Here is a 27,508-nt window from a genome sequence, read left to right as displayed (position 1 = left end):
TTTACGTTTAGTATTGAGATTAAAAACTCTTCGCCAAACTCATTGAACATTTGTGGCACGCAGTATGTCCATATCTTTTTCCCATAATGTGTGAAGCATCGTGGCTTAATATAAGTTTCTACTTTTCTTAAGGCAGCGTTTTTCTTGACGGGCATTTTGAAAGTATTTGTAAAGTAATGACTTGTGAGCACTGCGTAATAAAATAGTTCCCTCATTTCTAATACGCATAGTCTATTGTATTTTTCCTCCTTATTAACATGATTATTCTATGTTACATGCTCATCAAATATTCTTACAAGATATTTAACTGAAGGCGCAAACGGTATGGCCTTACATGTGCATTACATGTGTGATAACACTGATAATTAAAAATCACAGGCACGCAAGTCAAGACAAGAGTAGTATGTGATTACATAGAAAAGAGGGTATCACACTTGTTAAGCTTTCATAAATGATTTGCCTGATTTGGTCACTGATTTGAGAATAATCACTTAGTTTTCTGGAATAATTTAAAAGTGCAACAGCTCGAGAAGTTCGTTATTGTTACTTATACGTTTAAATGTCCAGCGCGTACTGAATTATTTCCACGCAAATTCTGAACAGCTAGAGTACTTGAGCTTCTATTTATTTACTCTGTGAATGCCGCCTGTACATTGTGGTTACTGTCTATCGTAAGACGCCTATTAAGTGAACACATTCTGTGAGCAACACCATTCATTTGATATTTTCTCGCAACTGAGAAACGCATTCACTGGAGTCTGTGAAGCTAATTCATGACAAAGCATTGACGTCCTTCCTTTGATGACTGGACGACTGTTACCCATTACCTGTAATCCCAGAGTGTTTCCAGGATGCGGAAGATAAACATGCCACCACATGCAAAATAGAACGTGCCACGCATTGTTTACCTCTCGCCGGAGTGTACGTAACGCGTTAAAGTATATGATTATTTGTAAAAAAAAACGATTCTCATGAAATTCCGGAATTAATTTTTCGAACGTTAAAGTTGCGGATTATTCAGTTATATTTTTGTAACCGATTACTGGTAATCACTTGCTTTATTGCCAAAGACAAGTTGGAAACAAGGGCACAGCGTCGGAAACCTGAAGTTGGCAACAAAAACTGATACTAGGCAAGCTGGTTTCTTCGTGACAAAGCGAGAAAAGACCTTGTGCGGATAAGCATCGCTCGGCATCATGCCACCACCTAGTAACAGGCATCTCCCACGGCAGCCCCCATACCGATAATTATAACATGACCACTTTGTAGAGAGCCTGCGTCATGTCTGATGGCGCTGCAAGTTGCGTACTACTAAACCCAATTCGGCGACATCCACACAGATCACGGAAGCGGGGATGTAGCTCAAGGAGGCGTGTAAAGCAAGGATTGTGTCTAAACCAGCACTGTTAGAGTGCTTTGTAGTATCAGGGGCAAAAGTATGTGGGAAACTTGGGCCTCAATATTGAAAAAAACAAAACACCACAGGGAGCACAAAAACAAAACGACACAGCTAATGTGCATGTGTCCTTTGACTTCTTTAGTCCTTGTCTTTCTTCCACTTTTTTTTTCTAGTATGTGCAACTAACAAGACTCACGTTCTACACTTGATTTCTCAAACGTTCTACTGTAAAAGCGCTTAAGAATGCATCCAAAAATTCAGGGGCATGCAAAGGGCCATACGCCAAACAAACATATGCATGCCTACCGACACAGTGAACTTGCATGTCCTGCGATATCCTGCTGCAAGAACGAAAATATTTGTATCTGCTTCAGCGGTGCATCTACTTTTTTTCTGGTTAGTACCAATCTATATGCGCAGTGAAAGTTAGTGGTAGTATTACGAGAGTACATTCGAAAATTAATTAAGCACACGGCACTACTGTCGTTCCTCTGTTGCGTGCACAAAGGTAACATTAATATAGTTTTGCTACTCAAGGCGCTCTTCGTGGGTGGCTGGCTGCTTTGTCCCCACGAAGCTCTGGCGGTATGACGGAGTAGAGGGTGGGCAGGATGGTGGAGAGAGGTGGGCCGCACTTTCTCTGATGATATGACAGAGGGTACACAGGCTCATTTCCCTTTATTCTTCTTGTTTATTGTGACGGTCCTCATTTTTTCGAACCTTGCATACACTTCCTGACAGTCACTTGCGTTCCTTGCGTAGCGCTGCTATGGACAACGCTGTTATGTTTGTATGTTATGTGCATTTAAATGAGCACGCTTGGGTGCACGCAGAGTAGAAAATTTGACAATGTGAGGGTTCGGGCTAGTGGGCAGTTACTGGGAACGTTCATAGCGCATCACATATACGGCACGTAGGAGAGAAAACAACAATGCGTAAGAGCTAGCGCTAGTGTCCTGTTTGTTTCCTCACTACATCCCCGTGTGTGTGTGCTGCGCTATATATGTTCACACTACAAACTTTTAATACCCGTGGCGGTGGTTCAGTGGTTAGGGCACTCGGGTACTGATCCGGAGTTCCCGGGTTCGAACCCGACCACAGAGGCTGCGTTTTTATGGAGGCAAAACGCTAAGGCGCCCGTGTGCTGTGCGATGTCAGTGCACGTTAAAGATCCCCAGGTGGTCGAAATTATTCCGGAGCCCTCCACTACGGCACCTCTTTCTTCCTTTATTCTTTCACTCCCTCCTTTATCCCTTCCCTTACGGCGCAGTTCAGGTGTCCAACGATATATGAGACAGATACTGCGCCATTTCCTTTCCCCAAAAAACAAATTTTTATTATTATTGCAATAGTTTAATACAACACCCGGTCATATCTTCCACCAGGCAAGTCAGTATTTACAGAACAAACAAACCTCGAGCAGGAGAAGCGGTTAGTTTGCAGGTTTTATTACTGCTATTGCCTGCAAGAGGTAAGGTATTTCCTTGTAGCTATATGTTGTGTTATCGAGAAAGCCTTGTGGTAAGTCGAATGGCTTTAATCTCTGTAACCTATGGGTCTACCCGTTGTGGTCTAGGTAATTAACACTATAAAATTTACTCTGTTCGCAAGAAATATATGATTTTTTTCACTGGCTTTGTGAAAGGCCAGATGCGCGATCAAAAAGCACAGGCGAGGACAGAGCAATTACTTCTCGCACAGTGCACTGTTTAATGAGCTTGCGCTTTATTTCATGCATCGTCTGTGTGTTCCTTTGCCTTTGTCAGTCCTAACTATTTAGAAAGTGGCTGTAGTCTTAGGGAAAGAGGTCATAAAAATTAAGAGCGTTTTGAGCACGTTTTAATCATACAACTGTAAAACATTTTTAGCTATCGTTCTCGACATACTCAGGCGAACATTTTTTTCAACATGGTGCCAAACCTTAAGATGCACTTTGCTAATATTTTCGCCCGAATGGTATGTATTTAGTCTCATAATAAAGAAACAGGACTGCCGTGAATGGAAGAGCGCTGTTTGGTCGTTCCAAGGCCTTCAAGGGAGATTCAAGGGGCCACGCGCTGTAGCGTACGTGTTATCCAAGCGGCCTCACGGCTTTATTGCTGTATAGCCACTGCCTGAGGTATATACGCTTGCCGACGAGAGCTTCTCCGTAGTATTACCCGCAGCGCCTTATTAGAGCGGCAACAGTCGTGACAGTCGCTTGACTTTGGGACCCCCGCCTGTATACCAAACTTATGTACGTGCTTACCCAATATGTACTGAATAAATTCAATGAAAATTTAAAAAAAAACTAAAGGCGGCGCTTCACAAAGGACGGACACCATCATCGAAGCATTGCAGTACTACTAGCTGGTGGGCAAGGTCTTCAAACGTTACAAAACCACCCTTCCCTCCAGTGGGTACATCGCGAGAGAGAGGCAGAGAAATAATTTTACCAAGAGATTTGGGGCACGCAGGTTGCTGGGTCCCTGCACAACCCCACTGCGCTAAACGTTCATGAGTTCATGAAGTTGCATGACGTGGTAGGCCTTGCAGTGTAGATATTTTGCCTGGCCGGTTCCGTCAAGTGCAGTAGGGTCTCCCATTACTTCCAGGTGGTCAGGAGCTCCGGACCCCGCAGGGGGGCGTCCGCCAGATATTCAAGCAGAATGTGGGTTAGAGTAGAGGGGGGGTAGGAACACTGAGTAGAGGAGGGGGTGTATGCATCCCGGTAGATGCGGGAAATGAAACAGGGGGTGGAATGAATGGGGGGGGGGGGGGTCTGAAGGCGGCGCCATAATAACTGCTGGTTATTGTCCAGGGATTGGCGGGGATGGGGTATAGCTGGCATATTGCGGAATATATCTGGGACAATTCGCTGAAGAAGTGCATGCGATCCCGGGAAGAGCTTGACTTCGATTCCGCCGCCGCCCGGTTGATGAGACCTCGGGTTTGGTCATTGGCGGCTTCATTGCAGAGCTTCCTAGACTGCGCAAGCACCCAGATCAGCTAGCTCCACATGGCGAGGCGGGTTTGTGGGGAGGCGAGCTGAGGATGCGGACAGCAGTCGCAGGGAGTCACACTGGTGAAGAATTCAGGAGTGCGATTTTTGAGTCGGCAAAGACGTAGCGGGAACTAATGTGTCTGAGGGCAAGCGTGATTGCGGCCTCTTCAAAGGATTCCCGGGCCGGATGAGCCAGGAAGGTGGGGAGCCGCGATGGGATGGAGTATATGGCGAACGACTGCAACTGCCGCGTCTTCACCCGTGCAGGCCACGTCCACCCATACGGCGTCGCCTTCCGAACCGTGGTATTTGTGGAGAGCATGTGCACGGACTAGGTGTATGGTGTACGAAAGAACCTTTAATGTCGCTGCTGATATCTTCATGAGGAAACTGGAATAATTAGCGACGACAGCTTCGAAAAAAAACTTCTCGGGAAAATTAACAACGCGTGGCCTGAACAAGAGAACGAATCAAGCAGCCCACTCTAGTTCTTTTTAGTCGCAGTATATTTTTAAGATGGGGATAAAGTAGCAAAGAAAATATTTCAGTAGTAATCGAGAAGTTTTCTTTTACTGTTTAGTTATGTTTGAGTGGCTCTAATTCACCGCTGAAATTTGTTACATTCGAGATTAAGTAATTGTGATTGTAATCGGTTACTTCTTTTCTGTAACATGTACAAGACGGGCGGACGACAGTCGGTTGCGAAAAGAATCCAAACACGTCCCACAACACAAACGTGCAGGAACATATCGACGGAAAAATAAATGGTGCTTTTTTTCTTACAGCGCACCAGCTAGCTTAAATCCAGCTTTTCATGTGACTGGCGACATCTGCATAACAATCTGCGAAGATAAGAAATCATGCGAAGTGTGTCTTTATCTCCCTTTGAGAAATCATGACCGTTCATGGCAGTCATTTGCTTGAAACGTGCAAAATATGCGGCAAAATTTTTTTCAGCATACATTAACAACCTCACAGAGAAAAACAGCGAATTTGGTTGTCGATGTCCGCTTGGTACTCTGCTTGGTACTCTGAAGTTTTCTTCTGGGATGTACAAAAATAGCTTCAGTTTTATTTCAAAATATTTGTTGAATCGCTGCAATAAAGATTTCAGGTTGAAAATAAGGAATGATGCTGTAGTTTAATTTGAGCCTAAATGCTCAACTTCTAATACAGATGCAGGAGAATGGGGCACGAATAATTTTTTTGTTCAGAACTGCCCGTGATTAGTGATGGACAATAGCAGAAATGCAGCTTGAATGTAGCAAACATGAGCCCGGGTGAACTTTCTCCACCATCTTTTACTCAGGAGGTTCTTGTAGGTTGGGGTATGGCTTAAGCCTCCGTCTATTCCTGTGGTCTCTAAACGTGGGCACATTCCTTCATCACAATAGCAGGATGCTGGTCGTGGTGGCGTTTTGCCTCCTGCCGCTACTGGGCTGCGCTGTGAGAACAGTCGTTGTAGCCAGTTGGGAGCTTCCGCCATTCATAATCTTTCCCGGTCCCATTTTGCAGTGAGTGCCTATTGGAACTACTTATGCAGGTACAAAGAATAAATTTGCACAGTCTTTACGACCCCACAACGTGCTGCAAGACTGGTGCGCAAAAACCTGGTTTCCTGTTCGAATCACTTCCACAATAATGGCGAGAACACAGATAACCATGTTTTCAAAGTAATCGGCATCGCTAGGAATACCCGCCACATTCACCCAGATGTATGGCAGTCGGCTAGTGATAGTGAGCTTCTAAGGACGAGCTCGGAAACAGAGGTCCGATTTCGATGGTGACAAAATGTAAGAAGCCTCAATTGCTGAAATTTCTTAGTTCGTCAGAGAGCTCCTTTACACTTCACGACTCCTCCCTTCATTTAAGCGCACAGAAATATTGATAGATATTTTCACGACCTCTAAGGCTTGCTTTAAAATGAATTCATCAATGAGAATATAGTGAAAAATCATGGAGGGGCGCCTTGGCAGAACATTAAAGTTTAGTTTAGTTTAATTTATATAGGTTTAACATCCCAAAGCGACTCAGGCTATGAGAGACGCCGTAGTGAAAGGCTCCGGAAATTTCGACCAACTGGGGTTCTTTAACGTGCACTGACATCGCCCAGTACACGGGCCTCTAAAATTTCGCCTCCATCGAAATTCGACCGCCGCGGCCAGGATCGAACCATTTCGACCACCTGGGGTTCTTTAACGTGCACTGAAATCGCCCAGTACACGGGCCCCTAGAATTTCGCCTCCATCGAAATTCGACCGCCGCGGCCAGGATCGAACCATTTTGACCACCTGGGGTTCTTTAACGTGCACTGACATCGCCCAGTACACGGGCCTCTAGAATTTTGCCTCCATCGAAATTCGACCGCCGCGGCCAGGATCGAACCATTTCGACCACCTGGGGTTCTTTAACGTGCACTGACATCGCCCAGTACACGGGCCTCTAGAATTTCGCCTCCATCGAAATTCGACCGCCGCGGCCAAGATCGAACCATTTCGACCACCTGGGGTTCTTTAACGTGCACTGACATCGCCCAGTACACGGGCCTCTAGAATGTCGCCTCCATCGAAATTCGACCGCCGCGGCCAGGATCGAACCATTTCGACCACCTGGGGTTCTTTAACGTGCACTGACATCGCCCAGTACACGGGCCTCTAGAATGTCGCCTCCATCGAAATTCGACCGCCGCGGCCAGGATCGAACGATTTCGACCACCTGGGGTTCTTTAACGTGCACTGACATCGTCCAGTACACGGGTCTCTAGAATTTCGCCTCCATCGAAATTCGACCGCCGCGGCCAGGATTGAACCCGCGTCTTTCGGGCCAGCAGCCGAGCGCCATAACCACTCAACCACCGTGGCGGCTAGAACACTAAAGTGGAGGACAAGCTAAGGACAGAGCAATCAATGGTGCATGCAGCGGCCTCCAGCTTGCGCTTAAGACCAGAGCACCGATTGTGAGGGCAGTTTTCAGTCTAACTTTTGTGCTCTAGCATGGGAGAGAGTCATAGCTTCTGTTCGGTCCGGTACACGTGGCGCGGGAAGTGGTAGCTCTCCTGAATGTGTTGTCTGCGCTAAAGTAATCCGAGTAGTCTTCGAAGCTGATGCTGTCAAGGGGGTGACGTGTTATACGTCTGCCGATGCCCCAGATCACAAGTCGGCCAACAACATGAGAGCTCCTTTCTCAGTTATTTGTGCATAGATATGCTTTATTCTCGTACAGGGTGGTGAATAAAACGACGATCGAATAATACATGCGGCCTTACTATCATGCCGTGTGTTTCTTCAGCGGCTGCGTGACGTTCATTGTCATGGAGGACTTTATGAAGAGGAAACTAAGTAAGGCAACTGTTCAAATGTGAAATTACTAACGCTCACAAGCACAAGGGCTCTTTATCTATAAGAAAACGTATTGTGGCAGCCACCTGTTCCAGTTGAGCGGGAGCGTCCCTTGCTTGTGTGTGAAGGTATCTGCGCGTGGACCGTCGCTGTGGCTCCTTTCTCCTTCGCATAGAGGAACGAAACTCTGTTTAGGGCATAAACATATTTTCTGTTTCCATTGATTTAGGCCAACTCTCACTTGAACATTGTCCCGAGGTGAATATGACGACATAAAGAGTAGCAGAACACGCTGAATCCAACTCACTCCCCCCCCCCCCCCCCTCCAAAGCTTAGACGTTAAAATTTTTGTCCAAACGGTACCCAGCTAAAAAACAAAAAGTTCCTTTTGCTCCCAGCGGCCTTCATAGCAGCGTCGCGCATATCAAGTAGCTTCATTTCTCGGTGCCTCATAAAATTCGCTAATTGCTCCAAAAACCAGGGCATACTACAGGCAGCGCCACTCGCTGGCGACTAATTTATTGCGCGTACAACAAATGTCAACCAAGTGCATGAGTGTCCTCGTGTCACCATGTTCGCGCATTAGTAGACGACAGGATCTTCAAATATCAAACATGTTTTGGCTGCAGACTTTCCAACGCAAATGAAAAAAAAAGAAAGGACGGCCATTGATAGGTCTATACGACGGGAATGCCTGAGCATGATATGATTGGATTGCATGACTCACTTCCTGGGTGGCGCCACATTGGTATGATTATTTGCACTGGTCTGGCTCTTTCCTGCTCTCTGCTGCCGTTGTTGTTCAGCACTTCGAGCACGACGAAAGTCTGCCGCACTTACCTCGGCACTTGAAGAAGCAACTGCTTGCATCACGCCGACAAACTAGGGAAACACGCCGTTAAAGCACACAGACCAAGGTTTATTTAGGTATACGAATGAACACGGAAGACCACACAGCAAGATCCTTTTGTCCGTGCATACACCGGCAGACGCACACCGCTGCCGTCCTAAACTGCGGAAGGCGCGAGCTCCACATGGCATCCTCCTGCGCGCCTCTCTTTCCCCCTCGGTCTCAGCTCCGGCCACCGAAATATAACACCGTCCCCCTCGGCGACCTCAGTCGACGGACGCTTTTTCCCGACATGGCCTCTCTAAAGTTCTGACATTAAAATTACCATATCACCTATCACCTTGATACGTACAGCGAGTTTCAGCGATAACTAGAATTTACCCGTATGGCTTCAGGCTGCCTAACTTTGCTGGCACAGTAGCTGAACGACTATGTCATAGCACGCTGGCGGGCCCAAGTGGAGAAAGTACAGTTCCTAATGGGTAGTTCGTGCCCCAGCCTGGTTCAAGGAATTTCTTTACGGGGTGTAAGAGGGTGAGTCAGCTGCAGCATGTCGACCAGCTTCCAGAGTATTGGGTGGGAAAGAAGAGGTGTTTGTAAGAGAGGTTTCGAAATTGTGTGCATGAATTTGCAGTTTGTCTCTTGTGGAGAGCGTTCCTCCCTGGTGTATGCTGTGTTACAGCGGTTCGAGTCCCGGCTCAACCCCATTTTTTTTTTCAGCGCAATTGTTTTCCTTTCTTCAGAGTCACTACGTAATGGTGGTGAAATGACGTCACTACCCTGTACACCAATGAGGAATTTTGTAGTGACGTTCTCACTGTTCTGTCTGATCGTTGTGGTTTGTTTCAATTTTAATAAGCTGTGGGGTTGGACTATTTGGTAATTCACTCTTGGCAACAAATATTGTCGTTTCTCGTCTCCGTCGTCTTCTGCGCGCTTTGTTAAGAATGAATTACCCGCGTGGAGGTCATGCGGTTGTGACGTCACGACCTTTTCGGATATATTGGGCAGCAGGATCGGCACCGACGGCCCTCCTGACAAAGCGGGCGGAGGAAGCAGGACCTAATCGAAAATAATTCATTAATTTCCTTTGACCCTTCTTGGAACCCATTAATCAACAACACCAATTGCCTTTCATTCCCGCGCTTTCTACAATACTTAAATGCACGAGGGAAACAACAGATAACACGGATGCAAAACCAACAAGACCAATTTGAAACTCGCGTGAATTGAATTGGTCTGTTTAATACCAAGTATTTTGTCGCAATAACTCGACAATTGTGGCGGATCCACGTTAATATTTCCCTGCAAGCGTCCCGTATACGGAGAAAGAACTCCCATAAAGTAGCCGAGTGAACTACCTGGAATACGTTAGAGCAAATGTAATTGGCTGCTCCTAACCGACAATCGTCGAAACTTAAATTTTTATTCATAACCGGCTTAATGCTAGGCACTGAAGACGCACAAGCGCACTTATTGTCGTGCGCCGCGATCAGCAATACTTAGCAAAAGTACGCTGATATATCTTCAACCCCTCAAGTACAGTTCGTCAATGACTTCAAAATCCTGGCCGAATCCATCCGCCGAAGTGCCGCTCGATCTCCTTGGCCACGGCGAGACAGAGCCGATCGTTGCCCCTCTTCGCCACAACTTGAACAGCCAGAGGCAGTCCATTGCCAGACTTCGCAACGGGACACACCGTCGCGGGCACCTGGAGTACACTAAACAGCGCCATCATTCCTGGCGAATCGTTGAAAAGTAGATCTTGATTGTGGTACGCAGCTACGCTCATTGCTGCCGGCAGTATAAGAACGCCATCGTCACCCAGCGTCTCTTCGAGGCGGCTGCGTACGGACTCGACGAAGGCGAGGTGAGCTTCCGCTTCCTGCTTGGACGAGAAGCGGAACGCCGCCGCCGTTTTGGAGTGAACCAGATAGGCCAGCGTGTACCGGCCATTTCCCAATAGCGTACGGAGGAAGTCGACGAGCACGTTCACACCGCTGAGGCCGATGAGTTCGGGGGCTCTGGCTGCGTATACTTTGTACCATGTGATCATGGCGTACTGAAGCTCCGGTACGTGCAGACGGCGAATGTCTGAGCCAACTGCTTCCTGGAGGTGCCGTGCAACCTACAAAACAAAGAAAAAAATGAAAGACTGTGTATAATTTTAACACTGGCCGTCAAGGAGGAGCAGTTAGGCATTCGCTTGCAACAAAGATCGAACGCTTTATACACTTCAAGCAATATTGAACAGCACGCCATTCGCTGGAGAGGCTGCTCTTTTTTTTTGTTCTCTTTAGTATAGAGTGCAATTCATTTGAAATGGCCTCAAGAAGAAAAAAATCGAAACCTTACCGCATGCCGATAATTATTCCATATGACGATCTCCATTATTACGCTTGTTTCCAATACAGCTTATGTGGTTCATCTCGAGAAAGAGCGCGAAATACAGGACAAGAAAGATGGGCAACACAGAGCTCGTGTTGTGCATCTTCCTTGTCCTGTCTTTCGCGCCGTTTCTCAAGATTAACTTACAAAAACCAACCTAACTCTATACGCTTGGGCTTGTATAGCATTCCATGTGTGCGTTGGACATGTTTTCTATGCGGCTATACAAATTCTGCGATCTATACAGTCCACAGGACGACAAAAACGAGCCGGGTTGCAAACACATGTACTGATACGTGAAATACAGAAGGCAACAAAGTTTTGCGGAAAATTTCAAATTTTCAGGTCATTTCTCGACTAAGCATCCGAATCACTTTTGGATATTATACGCCAAGAGGATCTCTAGGTAGAAAAAAAAACTATGCTTGTGACATATTTACGGCGTCATCGAGAAGTGAACTCAAAACTTTGTTCCCTCTGATACTACCCGCGACTGCACTGCACATCCTATTACACAGATCTGAACAGGCTTTCGATTGGCTTACTTTGATTCGCATTCTAGTCGACCAATCGAATAATTTTCCTCCACCAAAAAAGCATTTCCTCCTGTGTATGGGAAACAAAAAAAAAATCCCGACGAAGCTATAAACCCTCAGAGTAAACGGGTCATTGTTGTGCTCTCAACGTCAAGCTTATTATGCTGCTACCGTACAAACCTCAAGGTTTATATATTTTACCTCTTTTTTCAACGACTGTCGTTTTGTATAACTACATGGGAGCAGGAAAGATTTTCAACGTGAGGAAAGTGATTTCAACGTAAGAAAGCATCGAAATGGGCAGTAGCAGATGCATTTGATAAGTTCGCATCCGATACGCGCATTCAGCGATGCTGATTACAGTAGATAATTAAGATTAACTGGCACCAGGACTCGTTTAGCTCTCTGTGCGGAAGGCCTCATGAAGCAAAATAGTAACACTGACCTTTAAGACAACCTGACGAGCCTCTGCGGTGACACGGCTGAAAAAGCGGCTTCCTTCTGTTTCCGTGAAGAACACCTTGAGTCCTTTGAGATTCACCTGCAGAAACATCGCAATCTTAAAAGGAGCACAGCAAGTATCACGGTTCAACTGCAAGCTATATATCTATGCTGCGTCTTGCTGGCCTCAGAAAAAGAAAAACCGTGGATATATAGAGAGCAGCTTGCACCTATAGAATAAATACCATTTCTTGAGCGTAACCTTTCTCAATATTTTAATATGGTGGTCACAACCCCGTGGAACTCCAGACGAGCAGGCTGACGTGGTATAGTCGAACGAGTTCTTTATTGGCCTGCCTTGCACTCAGAAACAATTGAGCAAATCTGCAGCGGCGAAATCAGCACGCGTGCTCGGCAGTTGTCGAAGAACAGAATCACGGCCGCTCTCGAACGCACTTCACTGAAAATTGACGAAGAACCTTTGAGATACTGGGGAGGAAATGCCTACGACCATTTCGAACAACGTGGAACCGATTGGCGCGATTAGGAACACTCCATATAATAATAATAATAATAATAATAATAATAATAATAATAATAATAATAATAATAATAATAATAATAATAATAATAATAATAATAATAATAATAATAATAATAATAATAATAATAATAATTTTAATAATAATAATAATAATAATAATAATAATAATAATAATAATAGCCTTTATTTCCATCAGCATGATGGGGGCGATTGGGGAAAAAAAGCTGGACAGATTGAGTGGTTCCCGCCCCCCCCCCCCCCCATATAAAATACACAATTGCTTCCGGAAAGGCAGAGCTAAGCGGACAACAGAACACAACATTTCAAAAACTAAGCGCAGTCATAACGATCATGAGAAATAAAGATAACACATAATAAAACAAGTTATCATGAAACAAAAGAAACAACGTAGTATCAATAGTGATGACTATTTGTACATACTGAGACAGTTGTAGTGCTATTGAAGATATGTCGCATTCACATGGCTCTAGACATCCACAAAAACTACAGATGCATATTTACACGTAGAAAGGGGTATAATTCAAGCCATTACATACAAGAAGAGTATGCATAAGGTAGCAATCCTACTCGAAAACAAACTGACAGGTCTGCGTGACGAGGTCATTGGCAGTGAATAAACAAACAATACAAAGTTTTTCGACAATAATTTTGTGACAATAAATTCCTCCTTGTGGGTTGCCACCAATTACCTCAACGTGAAAAAATAACAAAGTGCGTTCAGTTCACTGTGGCCTATCGTCTCGCTGGTCGCTCGACCAAACCGCCACCCTTCAGATGCAAGCCTGTACCAAAATCGTCAATGGCGAGCCACACTTTTGCGGCCCAATGTTGAGCTGTTCCCACCATCAAAGACGAGTTGCGGTTGGCATTTAGGTTGATTGCAATCTTGTACACTAGAAGGTAACGCAACAGTCAATTTCGCCAGAAATCGCCAAAGAAGTTTGGCGATATTGATAAGTTTTTCGGAAATTAATTTGTGGGTTAAAGGGTAATCAGCATGCTCGAAAACAGCAGAGTGAATAAATAACGCCTCTAGCACGGAAGCCCTATTGCGCGGTAAAACAAAGAACCTTGGGAACAGCTTAAACCGCAGCCAACACTTATTCTTATGGGCGCTAGAAACGCGAAGGCCGCGAAGTACACTCTATTGCACAAGCGACCCTATCGCTTTGTGAGAAACGTGAGAAGAATGCATATTCGCCGGTGATGCGAGCAATGTTTTTTTTTTATTTGAATGCATACCTCCTCGTCTAGCCTCAGCCGATCGGCTGCACCTCCAGCAAGAACCTTGAGGAGCAGAGGCAGGTCCTCTGAAAACCTAGTCATGGGGCCGACGCAGTTGTACTCTCCCATGTTTTCTCCTACGTCGGGCAGGAGGCCAGTGTTTGGCACCACTCCTGCGAGAGTATTGGCAGAAAAAAATGCCGATGACAAAAACAAAGCCACGTGCTAGCGCTGCCTGCAAAAGCACACCTTTTTTGTTTGTTTATTAGTCCCAACGCTTGCTAATGAGCTGCGAAATTCGACGAAAATATGGCCATCTTATTAAAAAGGGACGCGGCATTCAAAAATACTCTTATTTCTAGGCGGTTTTTCACGATGTTTTGTGAGAATCCTAAAAAAATAATGAAATGGCTGCTCTCATCAAACATCACTGTTATGTCAAGAGCATGCTTCCCACTATATATTTTTTCTCTCAATCTCGTGCAAAGCCTGCAGAGTTGACGAATAGTGGGAGAAGGCTGATTTAACATTTAACGCTTCTCTGCGGGAACGGTACAGGCTAAGGCATGCTTAGAGTTTTTTTTTTTTTTTGCGAAACGACGTTTTGAGTTTTGATTTTTACGATGCCGTGGCCGTAACAACTCTGGACTGAAAAGAAGGTTTCATACAAGAAAATTAAGATTACTAAAATTGAAAAACAAAAAATCTTCTGGCGTGTAGTATGCATCTGAGAGCGCTAAAAAAGGAACGCGATCAATATAAACGAAACAATACCAAAGAAATCGGCTGCAAAAAATGAGCAACTTGCGAGAACTAAATACAGTATAAAGCATTTAAAGTTCTCTCCAAAATTTGCCCGTCCTGAATGCACCACGGTTGAAGTCCGCAGCATCTTTTTTGAAAACTGTGTTTGTTGGCTGGATCTTTCTGCCCTTGACATACTTTACAGCTGGTTGTAGAGGCTGCTGCGGGGTCTCAACAGCTCAGAAAGAATTCAGGTACACGTTTATAGCGTCCACCGATCAAGCCACTTTCCGCTTCCTGAAAAGGGTTGTAGCACCAAAAAGGACAACGCATAACAATCGAGACAGGACAGGCTCTACCGCGCTCTACCAGCGGAGCTTGAAGATATCGGATACGCGTCCATGGCACCCTCCCCCTTAGCCCGCAGATAAGTCTTCTTACTATTTTTGACCGTTGGCGGCACTCACTTCCGGCTGCCTTAACAGTTTCCCGTTTTGAACTATATTTAAAAGAGCATCGCAGCATACTCTCCGAAGTCCCAACTCAAAACCTGCACCTCCCCTATTTTATGGCGTTGCCAAAACAACACAATACGAGATGGTCGAGCAAGCGTAGGCAATCGATTGCAAGAGAAGACGCCGCTTCAGAGCTTGCTCGTAGAGTGCGCTGTTTGCTGGGGGCAACCACGGAGGACACAAGTTCTGACGCGCTGCTGTCACATGGCGAAACCTTGAAACGTTGGATTTTTGTATCATTGCTTCTTAACTCAGCGTTGATCGAGGCACCATATTTTGAGGCGAGGAGACAAGCTTTTCGCCGAAGCCAAGACAGCATGAATTTGCGGCGGCGGCGTCAAAGTGCCAAGGTTGAAAAAACAGCATTTTCTTCTTGGCCTTTGAAATTGTACAGCATGCGCCATAACGGTTGTAAAGCAATTTTTTGTGTTCTTTCTGTCAGGTTGCGGCAAGAAAACTTCTCGACAGCACACAAAAGATGTCTTTCGAAAATATACTACGAATTTTGAAAAAAACGATTATTACTAATAACAATAACAATAGTAATAACAACAACAACAATCACAACAACAACAACAACAACAACAACAATAATAATAATAATAATAATAATAATAATAATAATAATAATAATAATAATAATAATAATAATAATAATAATAATTTTTGGGGAAAGGAAATGGCGCAGTATCTGTCTCATATCGGCGGACACCTGAACCGCGCCGAAAGAGAAGGGACAAAAGAGGGACTGAAAGAAGAAAGGAAGAAAGATGCCGTAGTGGAGGGCGCCGGAATAATTTCGACCATCTGGGGATCTTTACATGCACTGACATCGCACAGCACACGGGCGCCTTAGCGTTTTGCGTCCATAAAAACGCAGCCACCGCGGTTTTTATGAAGGCAAAACGCTAAGGCGCCCGTGTGCTGTGCGATGTCAGTGCACGTAAACCTCCCCAGGTGGTCGAAATTATTCCGTTTTTTGGTAATTGAAAATTGGTTGCTGGACAAAGGAAACGGCGCAGTATCTGTCTCACATCTCGGCGGACACCTGAACCGCGCCGGGTGTCCGGGGGAACTCCGGATCAGTAGCCGAGCGCTCTAACCACTCAGCCAGCGCGGCGGGTTATTCTGATTTGAAAAGACGCGTGGCCCCTTCAGTTCCAAGTAGTGAATAGCACATAACTAGATGAGGGCCGCACTGAATTGGTTCCCCTTCATGCTTTCCGAATCATTGCAGGGTCAACTCGGGCAAATCAAGAGTGTCATGATGAATAGAGAAAAGCGTTTACAGTGCACCCTTGAAAGACGGCAAGCAACTCACCAGCTGTTGGCTTGTGGCCGAAAATCCCGCAGTAGGCGGCCGGTGTTCGTACGCTTCCGCATATGTCTGTGCCTAGTCCTACCAGGGAACCCGCCGAAGCCAGAAGACTGCCTTCGCCGCCTGCATCAACAAGCAACCGGTGGTTACAGTTGCCCGACACATCTCGCGACACACTTATGCCGAGAATATAATAAAACAATTGTTCACTGTTACCGCACCGCAGCACGTCACGGTTCTGCTGCAGCTTCTCTGGCACTGAAATTTAAATGACACATATACCGCTGATACAGCACAAAAATAGACGCGTCCGTTGGGCTACCAAGAAACAAGGCAAATAAATAAAGCAAATAATTCTTGTAATTCTACAGTATCCAACAATTCTAGACGAAATCATTTTTCAGTGGCGAAGAGTTTGCGAACGCAGTTTTTTTTCATATATTGAATGATTTCACTGATGAGATTAAGAAGTTTGCGGGGATACGGCGGCCGCAGCTGCAGTGGGCGTAGTTAGGCTGATAATGATTTCACTATAAAAATCATTATATCTGCAGGTCTCCCGTCGGCAAGCTTGCACTTGTTTTCTGTGAACATTTTTCCTACCGTCAAAAACGTTCCCCATTCGTTTTTTTTTTATGGCAGTCTTAACTGCTCGATGCGAACGATGGGAAAACTAAGAGAAAGATTTTGCTACGCATCAGAATAATAGACCAATACCTTCAATATTTCCATTACATTACCTTAAAATATTCTAGTATTCAATTATTTTGTCCAAGAAATGCTTTGAATCTAGTCGCAAACTTACTGTTTACCAAATGTCAAATAGGTTCGCGAACATTAGTCACAAAATCTGTTTCGCTCCTCGCAATACCCGCCCTCGTTCGCTGCAGCCTATGTGCTTCCCTGCAAACAGACCCATCAGCGAAACATGCGAGAATGCATAATCGTGGAATTTTTTTTTGTTAAAATCTCCTTACAAGAATGTCGACGTACTTGTGCCCGTCCGTAATTAAAATCACCAATTCCCCTACCCCAAAGTACTGCTCCGGGTCAGCTTCCCAATGGTGGTCACGAATTTTTATATAATGTTCGACAGAAGGGACACTTGTGCGGGTCCCTCGCACAAAGCTCCGTGCACAGGTGTATAGCTGGGGAGGCACCATCATGGTTTGTGTTGAAATACACGCCAGCCAACTCACCGCTGCTTCCACCGGGTCCACGGCGCGTGTCGTGCGGGTTCCGAGTGGTGCCGTACAGCAGGTTGTGGGCGTCGTCCCACGCGCACAGCTCGGGCACGTTGGTCAGGGCGAGAGGAATGGCTCCTGCTGCACGCATCCTGGAAACGGCGGGGGCGTCCTCCACAGCGCGGCGACCGCGGTACAGCAAGCAGCCGGCGTCTTGCCGCATACCTGGAGGGAGGCAGAAGTTCTGAAGTTATTCTCCCTTCCCTACAGATAACAAGTAAAACAGACCTCTTTTTCAAAAACTGCAGTTGGGCTTAAGCTAACTTGGACGATTAACCACTGGACGCCCCAGTCCAGTTGTAGCCAACATAGTGCTGTGCGCGTGTGTGTAAATAGTTTTTGTATATTACCTCACCCCCTATCCTCTCTTCCTGTCCTCTCACCTCTTTCATTTCATTTCACCATTCTGCCTGATATCCTTTAATTCCGCTGCTTCAGTGCTTCAGTATTAATAGGAGATGGCGGGGCTAGCAAAAATCTCATCCTTCCTTTTTATCATTATTTTAATAAACCAGTTGGGCTTTAATCATTCTAAATTTCGAACACATTCTTTAGTGCCTTGAATATGACAGGAAGGAGAACGATGAGGAGGAAAAAGTTATTCAGCTAGCAAAGACGTGGCATCTTTTGATAGGCTAACAACAACAACAACAACAACGTGGCAAATCCGATTGGTTACATAAACCTCGCATCGAGAGGGGGAGGGGAAGAGCACAGCGTACGGAGTCTTTTTCGTTTCACCTCCATTTAAACGCGGGTGCCTCGGCTCGGGTCGAACCCGGGTCCTCCGGCTCAGTAGCCTTACGCTCTAACCACTGAGCCACCGCTGCGGTGAGAATGTAAAGGCGGGGAAATACTCTGCACATCGGTCTTGACGGTGAGGGCGCAGTCTAGATTGTTTCGAATCCGTGGAGTGCTAACAAGCCAAGTGCGTCTGAAAACTAGAGACGTCCATCGCTGCCACTGAAACGACCAGGAACAGAATCGACAGAAATTAACAGTTTTACAACATGGGCCTGGAAATGAAAGCCACTTTTACTCAAAAATCTATCCTAGTAGCATACGTTGCGATATCCTGACCTTACCACAAACTTCACTGCAACGCCGATTAATCGGTCTATAATCCTTCACGGAGTTGATATCGCCAGTGTCGTGTAGTCGGTTTGTCACCATTTTTCCGCGCTTCTGCGACACATCAGATGATGAGGCATTGCCAATGCAAGCTTCCAATCTTGCACAATACAGCCGCCGTACACTAAGAGACCTGCAGTTACTCGGCCCTTTCCTGCGGTTTTTCCTCCTACATTGCTTTTAAAGGGCAACTGCGGGGATTTTTTGAGCATTTTAGTTGATAAGCACATCACATTCCTTAGAGTCCCCTTTCTCCGGTACATAAAACAGTTTTCAAAATATCAGCAAGAGTTTTAAAAGAGCAATTAACAGGAAACAACAACTGAAATTTGATTTCGACCACACGACGGCGTCATGACAGACGAACCTATGGCCCCATGTTTACTGTCACAAAACCAAACGCATGCCGTTTATTGGCTAAACTCGCACTGTAACTGAAAGCTTGGGTCATTATTTGCCTGAAATGATCAAAATAAATTTTGAAATTTTCTCCTTCAGCAAACGTAGAGCAAATACCGACAGGCGCCCACCCAGTGGCGCCCCACACACAAGGTTGCCCATAGAAGTCTCTGGAACCGAGGCCACGAAGTGGCAAATTTTACGATTATTTTCTACCGCAACACAATCTCGCCCTGCTACGTAATTTGGCACAAATGACCACTAAACTGCGCAGAACGCACCGTGATAATTTCAGTAAATGCGAGAAGGTAGAAAAAACACTAGTTTCCCTTCTGGCTTCAATTTCATTTCATTCACATATAAGATTGAGTCGTATAACATGAACATAATGCCGAAAACTAAACATTTTGACACATTTAGCTGTCTGGATGTGTTTGAAGACTTATAATGCGCAGAGTTTATTATGAACATAATGTCATAACAAGCGATTTCAGCTGAGGTTAGCAAGGTAAAAATCGGGAACAATGGTTCATTAAGAGTTTTGGAGGAATCAGCGCCTGCACCTTTAATAGCGACGCTATCTTTCGCACTGAACGGCACCCCTAGGAGCGGTTTCTCTTGGCTCAGCTGCTGCTCGCTCAGTGTGCCAGATGCCACCAGCTGGTCAGCCGCTTCCGCCTCTCGCATCGCCTCATCGAAACAGTCTTCAACGACAGCGTTGATGACGGGCTGCACCTCCTGGATCCGCTTGATGTACGCAGAAACCACATCGGCGCTTTTTACCTGTAATTAAAAGGAAAACAATGGCGGCGAGAATCCTTTGACTCTCCCTGAAATAAGTGTCTGACGAACAAACCCCGCACTTATAGGAAACAGTTTACGTAGGGATGCACGAGTATTCGAAATTTGTAGTGAATAAAATACCGTATTCTTAGACTCTATTCGAAACAAATAGAATATGGCCTAAACTTTTTTTCACTCCGGCTCAGTGAATCTGTGGTTAGCAAACGGCTGCTGAGCCCGAAGTCGCGGTTCGATACCTGCCGCAGCGGACGCGTTTAACTGCAAGCAAAACTCCAGGCGCCAATATGTTGTGCGATGTCGGTGCATGAAGGACCTCAGGTGGTCAAAATAATCCGGTGTCGTCCACTACGGCTATAAACTCCATATATTAACTTTTAAAATAATTTCCGAGTAATTAGTGAGCAGTTCGTTTAAGGCACGACGTAGTTATCTTCGGCGAATGATTCAAAAACAGGCCATCACGCAACGTGGTGCTGCAGTCGGTCTCCTTGGGATGAAGGGTTCAGAGTCGCGGCGTGCTTCAATAGCGTGGCAACTGTCAATAGCTCTCACAAATGGTCTCCAATATCGGGCGGTATGCCTGGGTTCAGTCATGTTTAGCAAATTCCGCCTTGTGGCCCGATATCGGAGTCCTTGGTTCATAGCTCTACACTTTCATGTATTGAGATGTGGAGCTAGTATTTCCAATTTCATCATCAGCAGAACATAATTTTTCTATTCATATGATATGAGGACAATATAGAGTTAATATACTGAGTTCGTGTAGCGTAGCCCCTGGTGAAGACAGTGTTACGTCCTTGGGCAAGTAAAGCTTTATCTCCATGAGTTATAAATCCGTCGGCAGCGCCGTACTGCCGCGGGTTCGCCCTTCAGTGTTTCGTGGGAATAATTGTTTTGTTCGTACATTTAACGACCATTTGTGCGAATTGTCGACTGGTATTCGATTCTATTTGGTTATATTACTTTATTCTCTGTACATTTTGACTTGTTCACCTGCACACAAGGTATTGCGCAGTATGTATATAGAAGGTAGGGCCAAACATTTTTCATGCTCACTTACACCAAAATATCTGTCTTTGTTGCTGTGTCTTATATTTTGATGTGCGAAAGTGTCATATGTTTGTAACAAACTTGTTTTTGCGGTCTTTGCTCAGTACGCCTGAGGTGTGTGCGATGAATTACATTATCTTTCTTTTTTTAGTTTCGTTTGTACAACTTTAGAAGTTTAGTCGTTGCTTGTCTGCTGTTGTTGCCTGTAAAATGGGGGCTGCGGCCCGGTCAAGCTGTTTTCTACAGCTTTTTCTGCAGCCCATCTGCCCATGTATCTTTGAGGCAGAAATAAATTTATTATTGTTATTATTTTTCGTTTTCGATTCGGTAGTCGTACTTATTGGGCAGAAAAGTTATAGTTTGTATTTGAACCTGTTTTGCGCCAACAGCATGGTCGAGAGATTTCCGAGCATGTAGAGAACGAAGCTGTAATCAGCGCAGGGCTCTTTGAGTGCACTGTAGTATACGTCACGGCTCGACCAACCGAGGTTTCTAAAGGGTTAACGAAATTTCCGGCTTGCAGGCGCCGCCGTGCGGTCGCTTCTCTATTACTTAGCTTCTTATCTGGTGGTGGCACCAGTTTTCTGTTTAGTCTATGGTTCTCAACAATTTCGGAATAGGTTTGCGCGCGCTCGTCCACGTTCCGACAGTCCGGCGTTTCCACGGTTACCCGGAAGTACAGCTCGGGCTAGCTCATGTACCGCTTCGTTGGCGGGAAACGACGCGTGCGCTGGGGTCCAGTACCAGGGGAACACGAAAACGATCTTTGGTTTTAGGGGGGTTTAACGTCCCAAAGCGACTCAGGCTATGAGGGACGCCGTGGTGAAGGGCTCCGGAAATTTCGACCACCTGGGGTTCTTTAACGTGCATTGACATCGCACAGTGCACGGGCCTCTAGAATTTCGCCTCCATCGAAATTCTACCGCCGCGGCCGGGATCGAACCCGCGTCTTTCGGGCCAGCAGCCGAGCGCCATAACCGTAACCACTCGGCCACTGCGGCGGCTCGAAAACGATCGAAAACTTGCGGAGAGAGGGGCACCAGGCCTCGACCACATAATATGGGAATGTGCCGACTCCGCTGGAGTCGAAGAAAATATTCATAGCAGATAAAGCTGGGAAGCCCTGCTGCGGAGCGAAAATCCCGCTCGGCAGAAACACGCTATCCGCCTGGCGGCTGGGGCCGCGAACAGACAATTTCTTTGTTATTCTTCAGTCTCGGATGCTCCGGCCCCCTTCCTCCAGGCCTGCGTGCCAGGGCGGGGAATAGTAAGGGGTCTCCAATTCCGGTGGAAATAAAAGTTGTCATCCATCCATCCAATCTAGTATTGCAGTGGCAGAGTGCATGAAGCAGCACCACAGTGCATCGACATTTTATTTCAATCAAAGTGCAGCAGTCTTTACCCGACGCCGGGCAGCGGTTTCGTTTTCTCGACGGAACCAACATGATGGGCCTAGTTCTCAGAGTGCCAAGAGATGGCGCTGCGAATTTCGCATATCCTGCATTGATTTGTTCAAAACATTGTACAAGGCAATCTATTCCGGCTTTTGTGCCGACGCACCTGAAGCCGCATTCGGTGCGGAGCGTCCGCTGTGCTGGATGCAGAAGCTGGTCCATATCTTTAATGCAGCAGCCGTGGAGAGAAGGAAACTGTGAGGCCTTGCGCTGTGTACGATGTGCTTTCCTTGGCCATTAATTTGACACAACAACGGTCAGTAAGTGAACGCCGAGTTATCGGTCATGATAAGCGAAAGACGACGCCTTTTACATCGGGAACCGCACCCTGAACAGTTATCGCTGTGAGATAATGAAATTACAGACTGTTACGCGAGTGGCAAAACATAGCTTATACCGGCGAAAAGCTGGCGCGGTTCCCGGGGCGCGCATCTCGTCGTCTATTCGGCGTTCGCACTTCCCGGGCCGGGAGGAGGAGGCCACTGCGACAATCCATCATCGGCTGCGGCGGCCGTTGACGGGCCAGGCCCCATGAGGGCCTCCTCCATCTGTTGGTTACGACGTTCGCGGGCGTAGCTGCCTTTCATCTGACAGCGATGCTACGTCTGGTCCCAGCGATGAGCAGCTGCACTTTCCGCTGAGCTTACGGCTGTGTCTGGACTGCTACGAGGAGAGCCCTGGCTCAGATCAGTACCAGCGAACGCCACTTGCGGCGCCGCCATGTGTGCAAGCCGAGCCACTCCCCGCCACGCTTCATCGCTCTTTCTCGCCCTCTCTTACACCCACCCCCTCCGTTTTCCTGGCGATTCCCTCCGAGGAATCTACGCTGTCAAGCTTGTTAAAGCACGGGAAGCCAATTCAAACGGCATTCGGGTTTGTGCAATTCACGCGGCAGGGCCTCTTGATATTTGCTCCGATGCGTATTTTGCCGCATTAGCCATTTGTTTGCGGTATTGCTCGTTTTACAGGTGCAAAGAGCTTTCAGCTATAAATCATGAGTATTGAGAACTGACGTGCACAGTCGCGTTGGTCGTCGTTCTTCCCGCCTTAGTTCGACGTAGTTAAGCAGTGTTCGCCCAAAAGCAAGGGTTTAAGTACTTAAGTTGCCCTGTGGACGCCACTGCATAAGCTGCTGTGTGCCGACAACTTCGCTGTCTGCACCATTCTGCCCTTGCTATTGGCGATTGATAGTTGATATCAACCCCACCAATTTATTTTAGGTACAACAAAGCTCTGAGGCTACTGGTAATATAGGTAAATCTTTTCCTTTACTTAAAATAAACAGCAGCAACAGCAACGGTCTGAAATTGACTTGGCGGTGACAGAAGATAAAGTAAACGAGCAATAGAGAGGACACAACAGCCGCTCGTCTGCAAACTTGTATTCTTAAATTCGCTCACTTGAAGTACGCATGAATTACGTGTCAGCGCCTTTAAACTCAATTCAATGTGACTGAGATGCTTTCAACGCAGCTTTTCTCCGCCTAAATTTCACCCATGACCGATCTGAGTGCTCGCTCGCTGCCCTGCGTTTGTTTTGTAATGAAACTGAAGCGATACACTATTCCCTCTTTATATGCTGCCAAGTGGCCTCCCTCCGCCAACTTTTCTTTCATATTAGCCTTCGAAAACTGTCCTTGAGTGTTGCTACAAAGTTTGGCATTACGCAGTTGGACCACCGCCACACAGCTCTTCGGTCTGCTATTCAGAACTTGATCGATGACTCTGACCGATTCCGCTATGGCGGCGTTCATGTGGCGGCCTTCTGTTTCCATAGCTTCAATATATAAATCTGCATTCTGGGCTCGCATTGTTAGTTGTTTCCGTTTTCGTTCGCTGATTGATGCAATTTCTTCCTTCGTTCTCAGGCGTCTGATTGTTCGTTCTTTGCCCGATCCCTATCCCGGCCGTCGGTTTGCGCCCTTTTTCGATGGCAGAACAGCAAACCGGTATTCATTGTTCGCAATTACAGATCGCAGTTTCAGCTCTTGTTTAGGGTTCGTGTTTTCGAGTCAGCGTCTTCCGTTTTTAGAGCTCCGCATGGTCTCCAGGATTCAAACGTTACATAAATTAGCCTGTATCTCGTTCTAATCAGTCGCAATCAAGAACTTCGGCATTCACGGTGTAATCACTCAGACTGCTATATAATGGACCTCGGAGGGTACACACTCAGGACTGTTGCTCGAGCGGTCATGTTGACATGGCGGACAATCTCCGTGCGAGCTTTCAGCGTACACTCTGAGGATGGGGCGGTGCTTGAACCACGCCCAACCTGTACTTGTTTCGCGCCGTAAAAGGCGCCGTTTCACAACATTCCTTACAAGAGGCTGATATGTAATTATGAGAACATGAAGCCAGAATGATATGGGAAGACAGCTGAAATCACTTTTTTTTTCATATTGTATATAAGTAGTCCGTGTAGTTTCCACATCATTTCGGTATTGTGAGAATGACGTCATGCGGAATATCTAAATTTCGACGTCTGCATGAACGGTACATAGTTTCCGCATAAGCTTCGTATCTTCGATACGATATGGTTTGGTTTATGGGAGTTTAACGTCTCAAAGCGACTCAGGCTATGAGGGACGCCGTAGTGAAGGGCTCCGGAAATTTCGACCACCTGGGGCTCTTCAACATGCACTGACATCGGACAGCACACGGGCCTCTGGCATTTCACCTCCATCGAAATTCCACCGCCGCGGCCGGGATCGAACCCGCGTCTTTCAGGTCAGCAGCAGAGTGCCATAAGCACTGAGCCACCGCGTCGTCAGAATCGTCAGAAAGGAATCGTCAGAAAGAACGCTTCACAAGAGCACGCACTTCCCGGCAACCAAATATGACGTTTTTATCAGCAACAGATCGACACTAAAATTGCACTCAGATTTAGGTCATATTAAGGCGGCGATGGTGCCCACGATGTTTGCTCAGGAGAAAGTTCTTCAGATAGAAGCGCTTTAAAAACTCCATGCAAGCAAAGTAAAAAGATGCAGACCCTCACCTCGCCATTTCTGATAGCGGCGGCGAGCGAAGTCGCCGACCGAAACAGAATGTCGTCCTTCGGAGGCGGCAGCGGTTGCGGCCTTTGCCAGAAAAACCATAGGTGGAACAGGAGCCTCGTGGCGTTACACCACAAGTACACGACGATTTCCACAACCACAGCCCTGCAGCTTTTCAAGAGGGAAGCCATCGCGGCAGGAGTAGCTTTCTTTTCCAGAAGAACCGCTCCGTTTACGGACTGCTGCGGAAATCCAAAGCGCGACGCGACGAAGCTATCGCGGCAGCGTACTGCCACGAACAGCCACAACACTTCCGAGATTGCGCGAGGATACTATCTGTGTGGTCCCTAGTCGGCCGTCTCCGCGCGTCTCCTTATGGAGAGGGGCGTATGCTGCGTATGCTCTCGCAATGTATGCGGCGGCGGCGGCGCTGCGCGCAGTAGGAGCTAATCGACTGGCGCGTCGCCGTAGCTCCGCAGCGTATCTCTGACGTTTTCGCGTGTCTGTTGCCTCGCTTATCACAACGGCGGCGCTTTAAACCATGCCTGCTCGGCGCACACTTTTCAATCTGCGTCAAGCGCACTCCGTCAACTAACCTTTCACAGCCAGCCGAGAATGATTTTTGCTTCTTCACGAACAACTAACGCCCCCTGCAGCTTGTCGTCTGCTCTCAGCGCAAGCCCAACGGATATTTGCTTAGATATGATAACAGCTTCTTAGGACGGCACGTGTCAACACGGATGGAGAGCGATGCACTTGAAACAGAGCGCTGTAAACTGCAATGCACACCGCAAGTTTCTGTGGTGCTTGGGTGAAAATACGGTCATTAAAGTTGCGCAGAACATGGAAGTGGAACGGAATAGGAATGTCGGTGAAAATAGAACTGAATGTTGGTAAAGAGTAAAAGTATGTGTTGCTTGGGGACCGCAGTACACTGTACTTGTCAAAGCATTAATTCGCTCACAGGACGAAGGACTGTTCCCCGCCGCCGCGGTGGTTCAGTGGCTACAGCGCTCGGCTGCTTATATCCTAAAGACACGGGCTCGATCCCGACCGCGGAGGTCGAATTTCGATGGAGGCGAAATTCTAGAAGCCCGTGTACTCTGCGACGTTAGTTCACGTTAAGAACCCCGGGTGGTCGAAATTTCCGGAGCCCTTCAGTTCGGCGTCCCTCATAGCCTGAGTCACTTTGAGGCGTTAAAGCCCCCTAAACCATAAACTGAAAAAAACTATTTCATGGGAAGATCGAGGGAAAATCCACAGGGAATATTTATTGCACCAGAATAAGTGCTAAAGCGCGGATTTCTGCTACGTAGAGGACGATGATGCGCTGGCAGTTCAGCGACATGATGCAGATTTAAGTAGGTGAAGACGACACCCTGCAATGCACAGCGCGAGAGTGTGCAGTGCCATTCAGCCTGATGACATCATCATCATCACGGGACGTGTTAGGCTGCGGCGATAGCATGAGAATGTGTCTGCATTGTGGAATAGTATGTGCGTACGTAAAACACTTGGTAGCTCACCGGGGTTTATTTCCATGCAATAATAAAAAAAAATACTTTGGTGATAGCCTAGAGGTCTCGCGCACCGGCCTTTGAAGCCAATTTGTTAGTGTCGCCGCGGGTTCGACTTTAATTCGTGGATATTAATGCGATTTCTTTTTTCCTTGGCTCCGAACCCCTTTCAGTGATCCCGCACTAAAACAGTACTAGTGCTGCACGTCGTAATGAACACCCTTAAAAGCAAATATTTGGTTTAATTTTTTTAACCTGGCGTGGCCCTATGGCTGCGGCGGCTCTCTTTTGCCTTACTACATTTGATATAAATTTTTGCATTATTTATTTTTATTCCGTTTACATTGGCAACCTCTCTCAATCTTTTCGTTTTGTTTACTTTACTTCACCATTTCTTCGCAGTTGGCAGGTTGCTGTCTCAAAACCGTCTTTTATTTTTAGTTGATCATTACTGTTTCTTGTAGAGCGTAGCTCGCAGCGTAGTGATACTTTTCCCGGAGTTATTCGGTTTCCCATTCCCTCGTACCTATTCATCTTCTAACTGGTGACAGGTTTTTTCCCCCGTTCCTTCCCCATTTGCACAACATGCCTGTGTTCGTCGCGAAGCTTCTCT

General features: G+C 46.6%; 1 protein-coding gene across 1 annotated transcript; it reads right to left on the bottom strand.

Annotated features, from left to right (window-relative positions):
* Positions 1-7,567: 7,567 nt before the first annotated feature.
* On the bottom strand, positions 7,568-25,701 carry LOC144121432 (fatty-acid amide hydrolase 2-like). Its single transcript, XM_077654621.1, has 7 exons — positions 25,381-25,701; positions 19,639-19,858; positions 17,501-17,710; positions 16,305-16,424; positions 13,743-13,897; positions 11,940-12,035; positions 7,568-10,698 (listed from the first exon to the last, which is right to left on the bottom strand). The coding sequence occupies exons 1-7, from the start codon at positions 25,567-25,569 to the stop codon at positions 10,129-10,131; spliced, it is 1,560 nt and encodes a 519-aa protein (XP_077510747.1). The 5' UTR covers positions 25,570-25,701; the 3' UTR covers positions 7,568-10,128.
* Between the last annotated feature and the right edge of the window lie 1,807 nt (positions 25,702-27,508).

This window comes from Amblyomma americanum, chromosome 2 (assembly GCF_052857255.1).
Source record: "Amblyomma americanum isolate KBUSLIRL-KWMA chromosome 2, ASM5285725v1, whole genome shotgun sequence".
NCBI classification, from domain to species: Eukaryota; Metazoa; Arthropoda; class Arachnida; order Ixodida; family Ixodidae; genus Amblyomma; species Amblyomma americanum.
Note: the sequence above shows the minus strand (reverse complement) of the source record. Positions and strands in the feature narration are given on the sequence as shown.

What these genes read in the sequence shown, in the direction of transcription:
- LOC144121432 (XM_077654621.1), bottom strand. Translation starts at nt 25,569, where the DNA reads ATGGCTTCCCTCTTGAAAAGCTGCAGGGCTGTGGTTGTGGAAATCGTC. An exon ending in AGATAGCGTCGCTATTAAAG is followed by an intron (nt 17,711 to 19,638) that starts GTGCAGGCGCTG and finishes GCCTCCCTCCAG; the next exon opens with GTATGCGGCAAGACGCCGGC. An exon ending in GGCTGAGGCTAGACGAGGAG is followed by an intron (nt 12,036 to 13,742) that starts GTATGCATTCAA and finishes ATGTTTCTGCAG; the next exon opens with GTGAATCTCAAAGGACTCAA.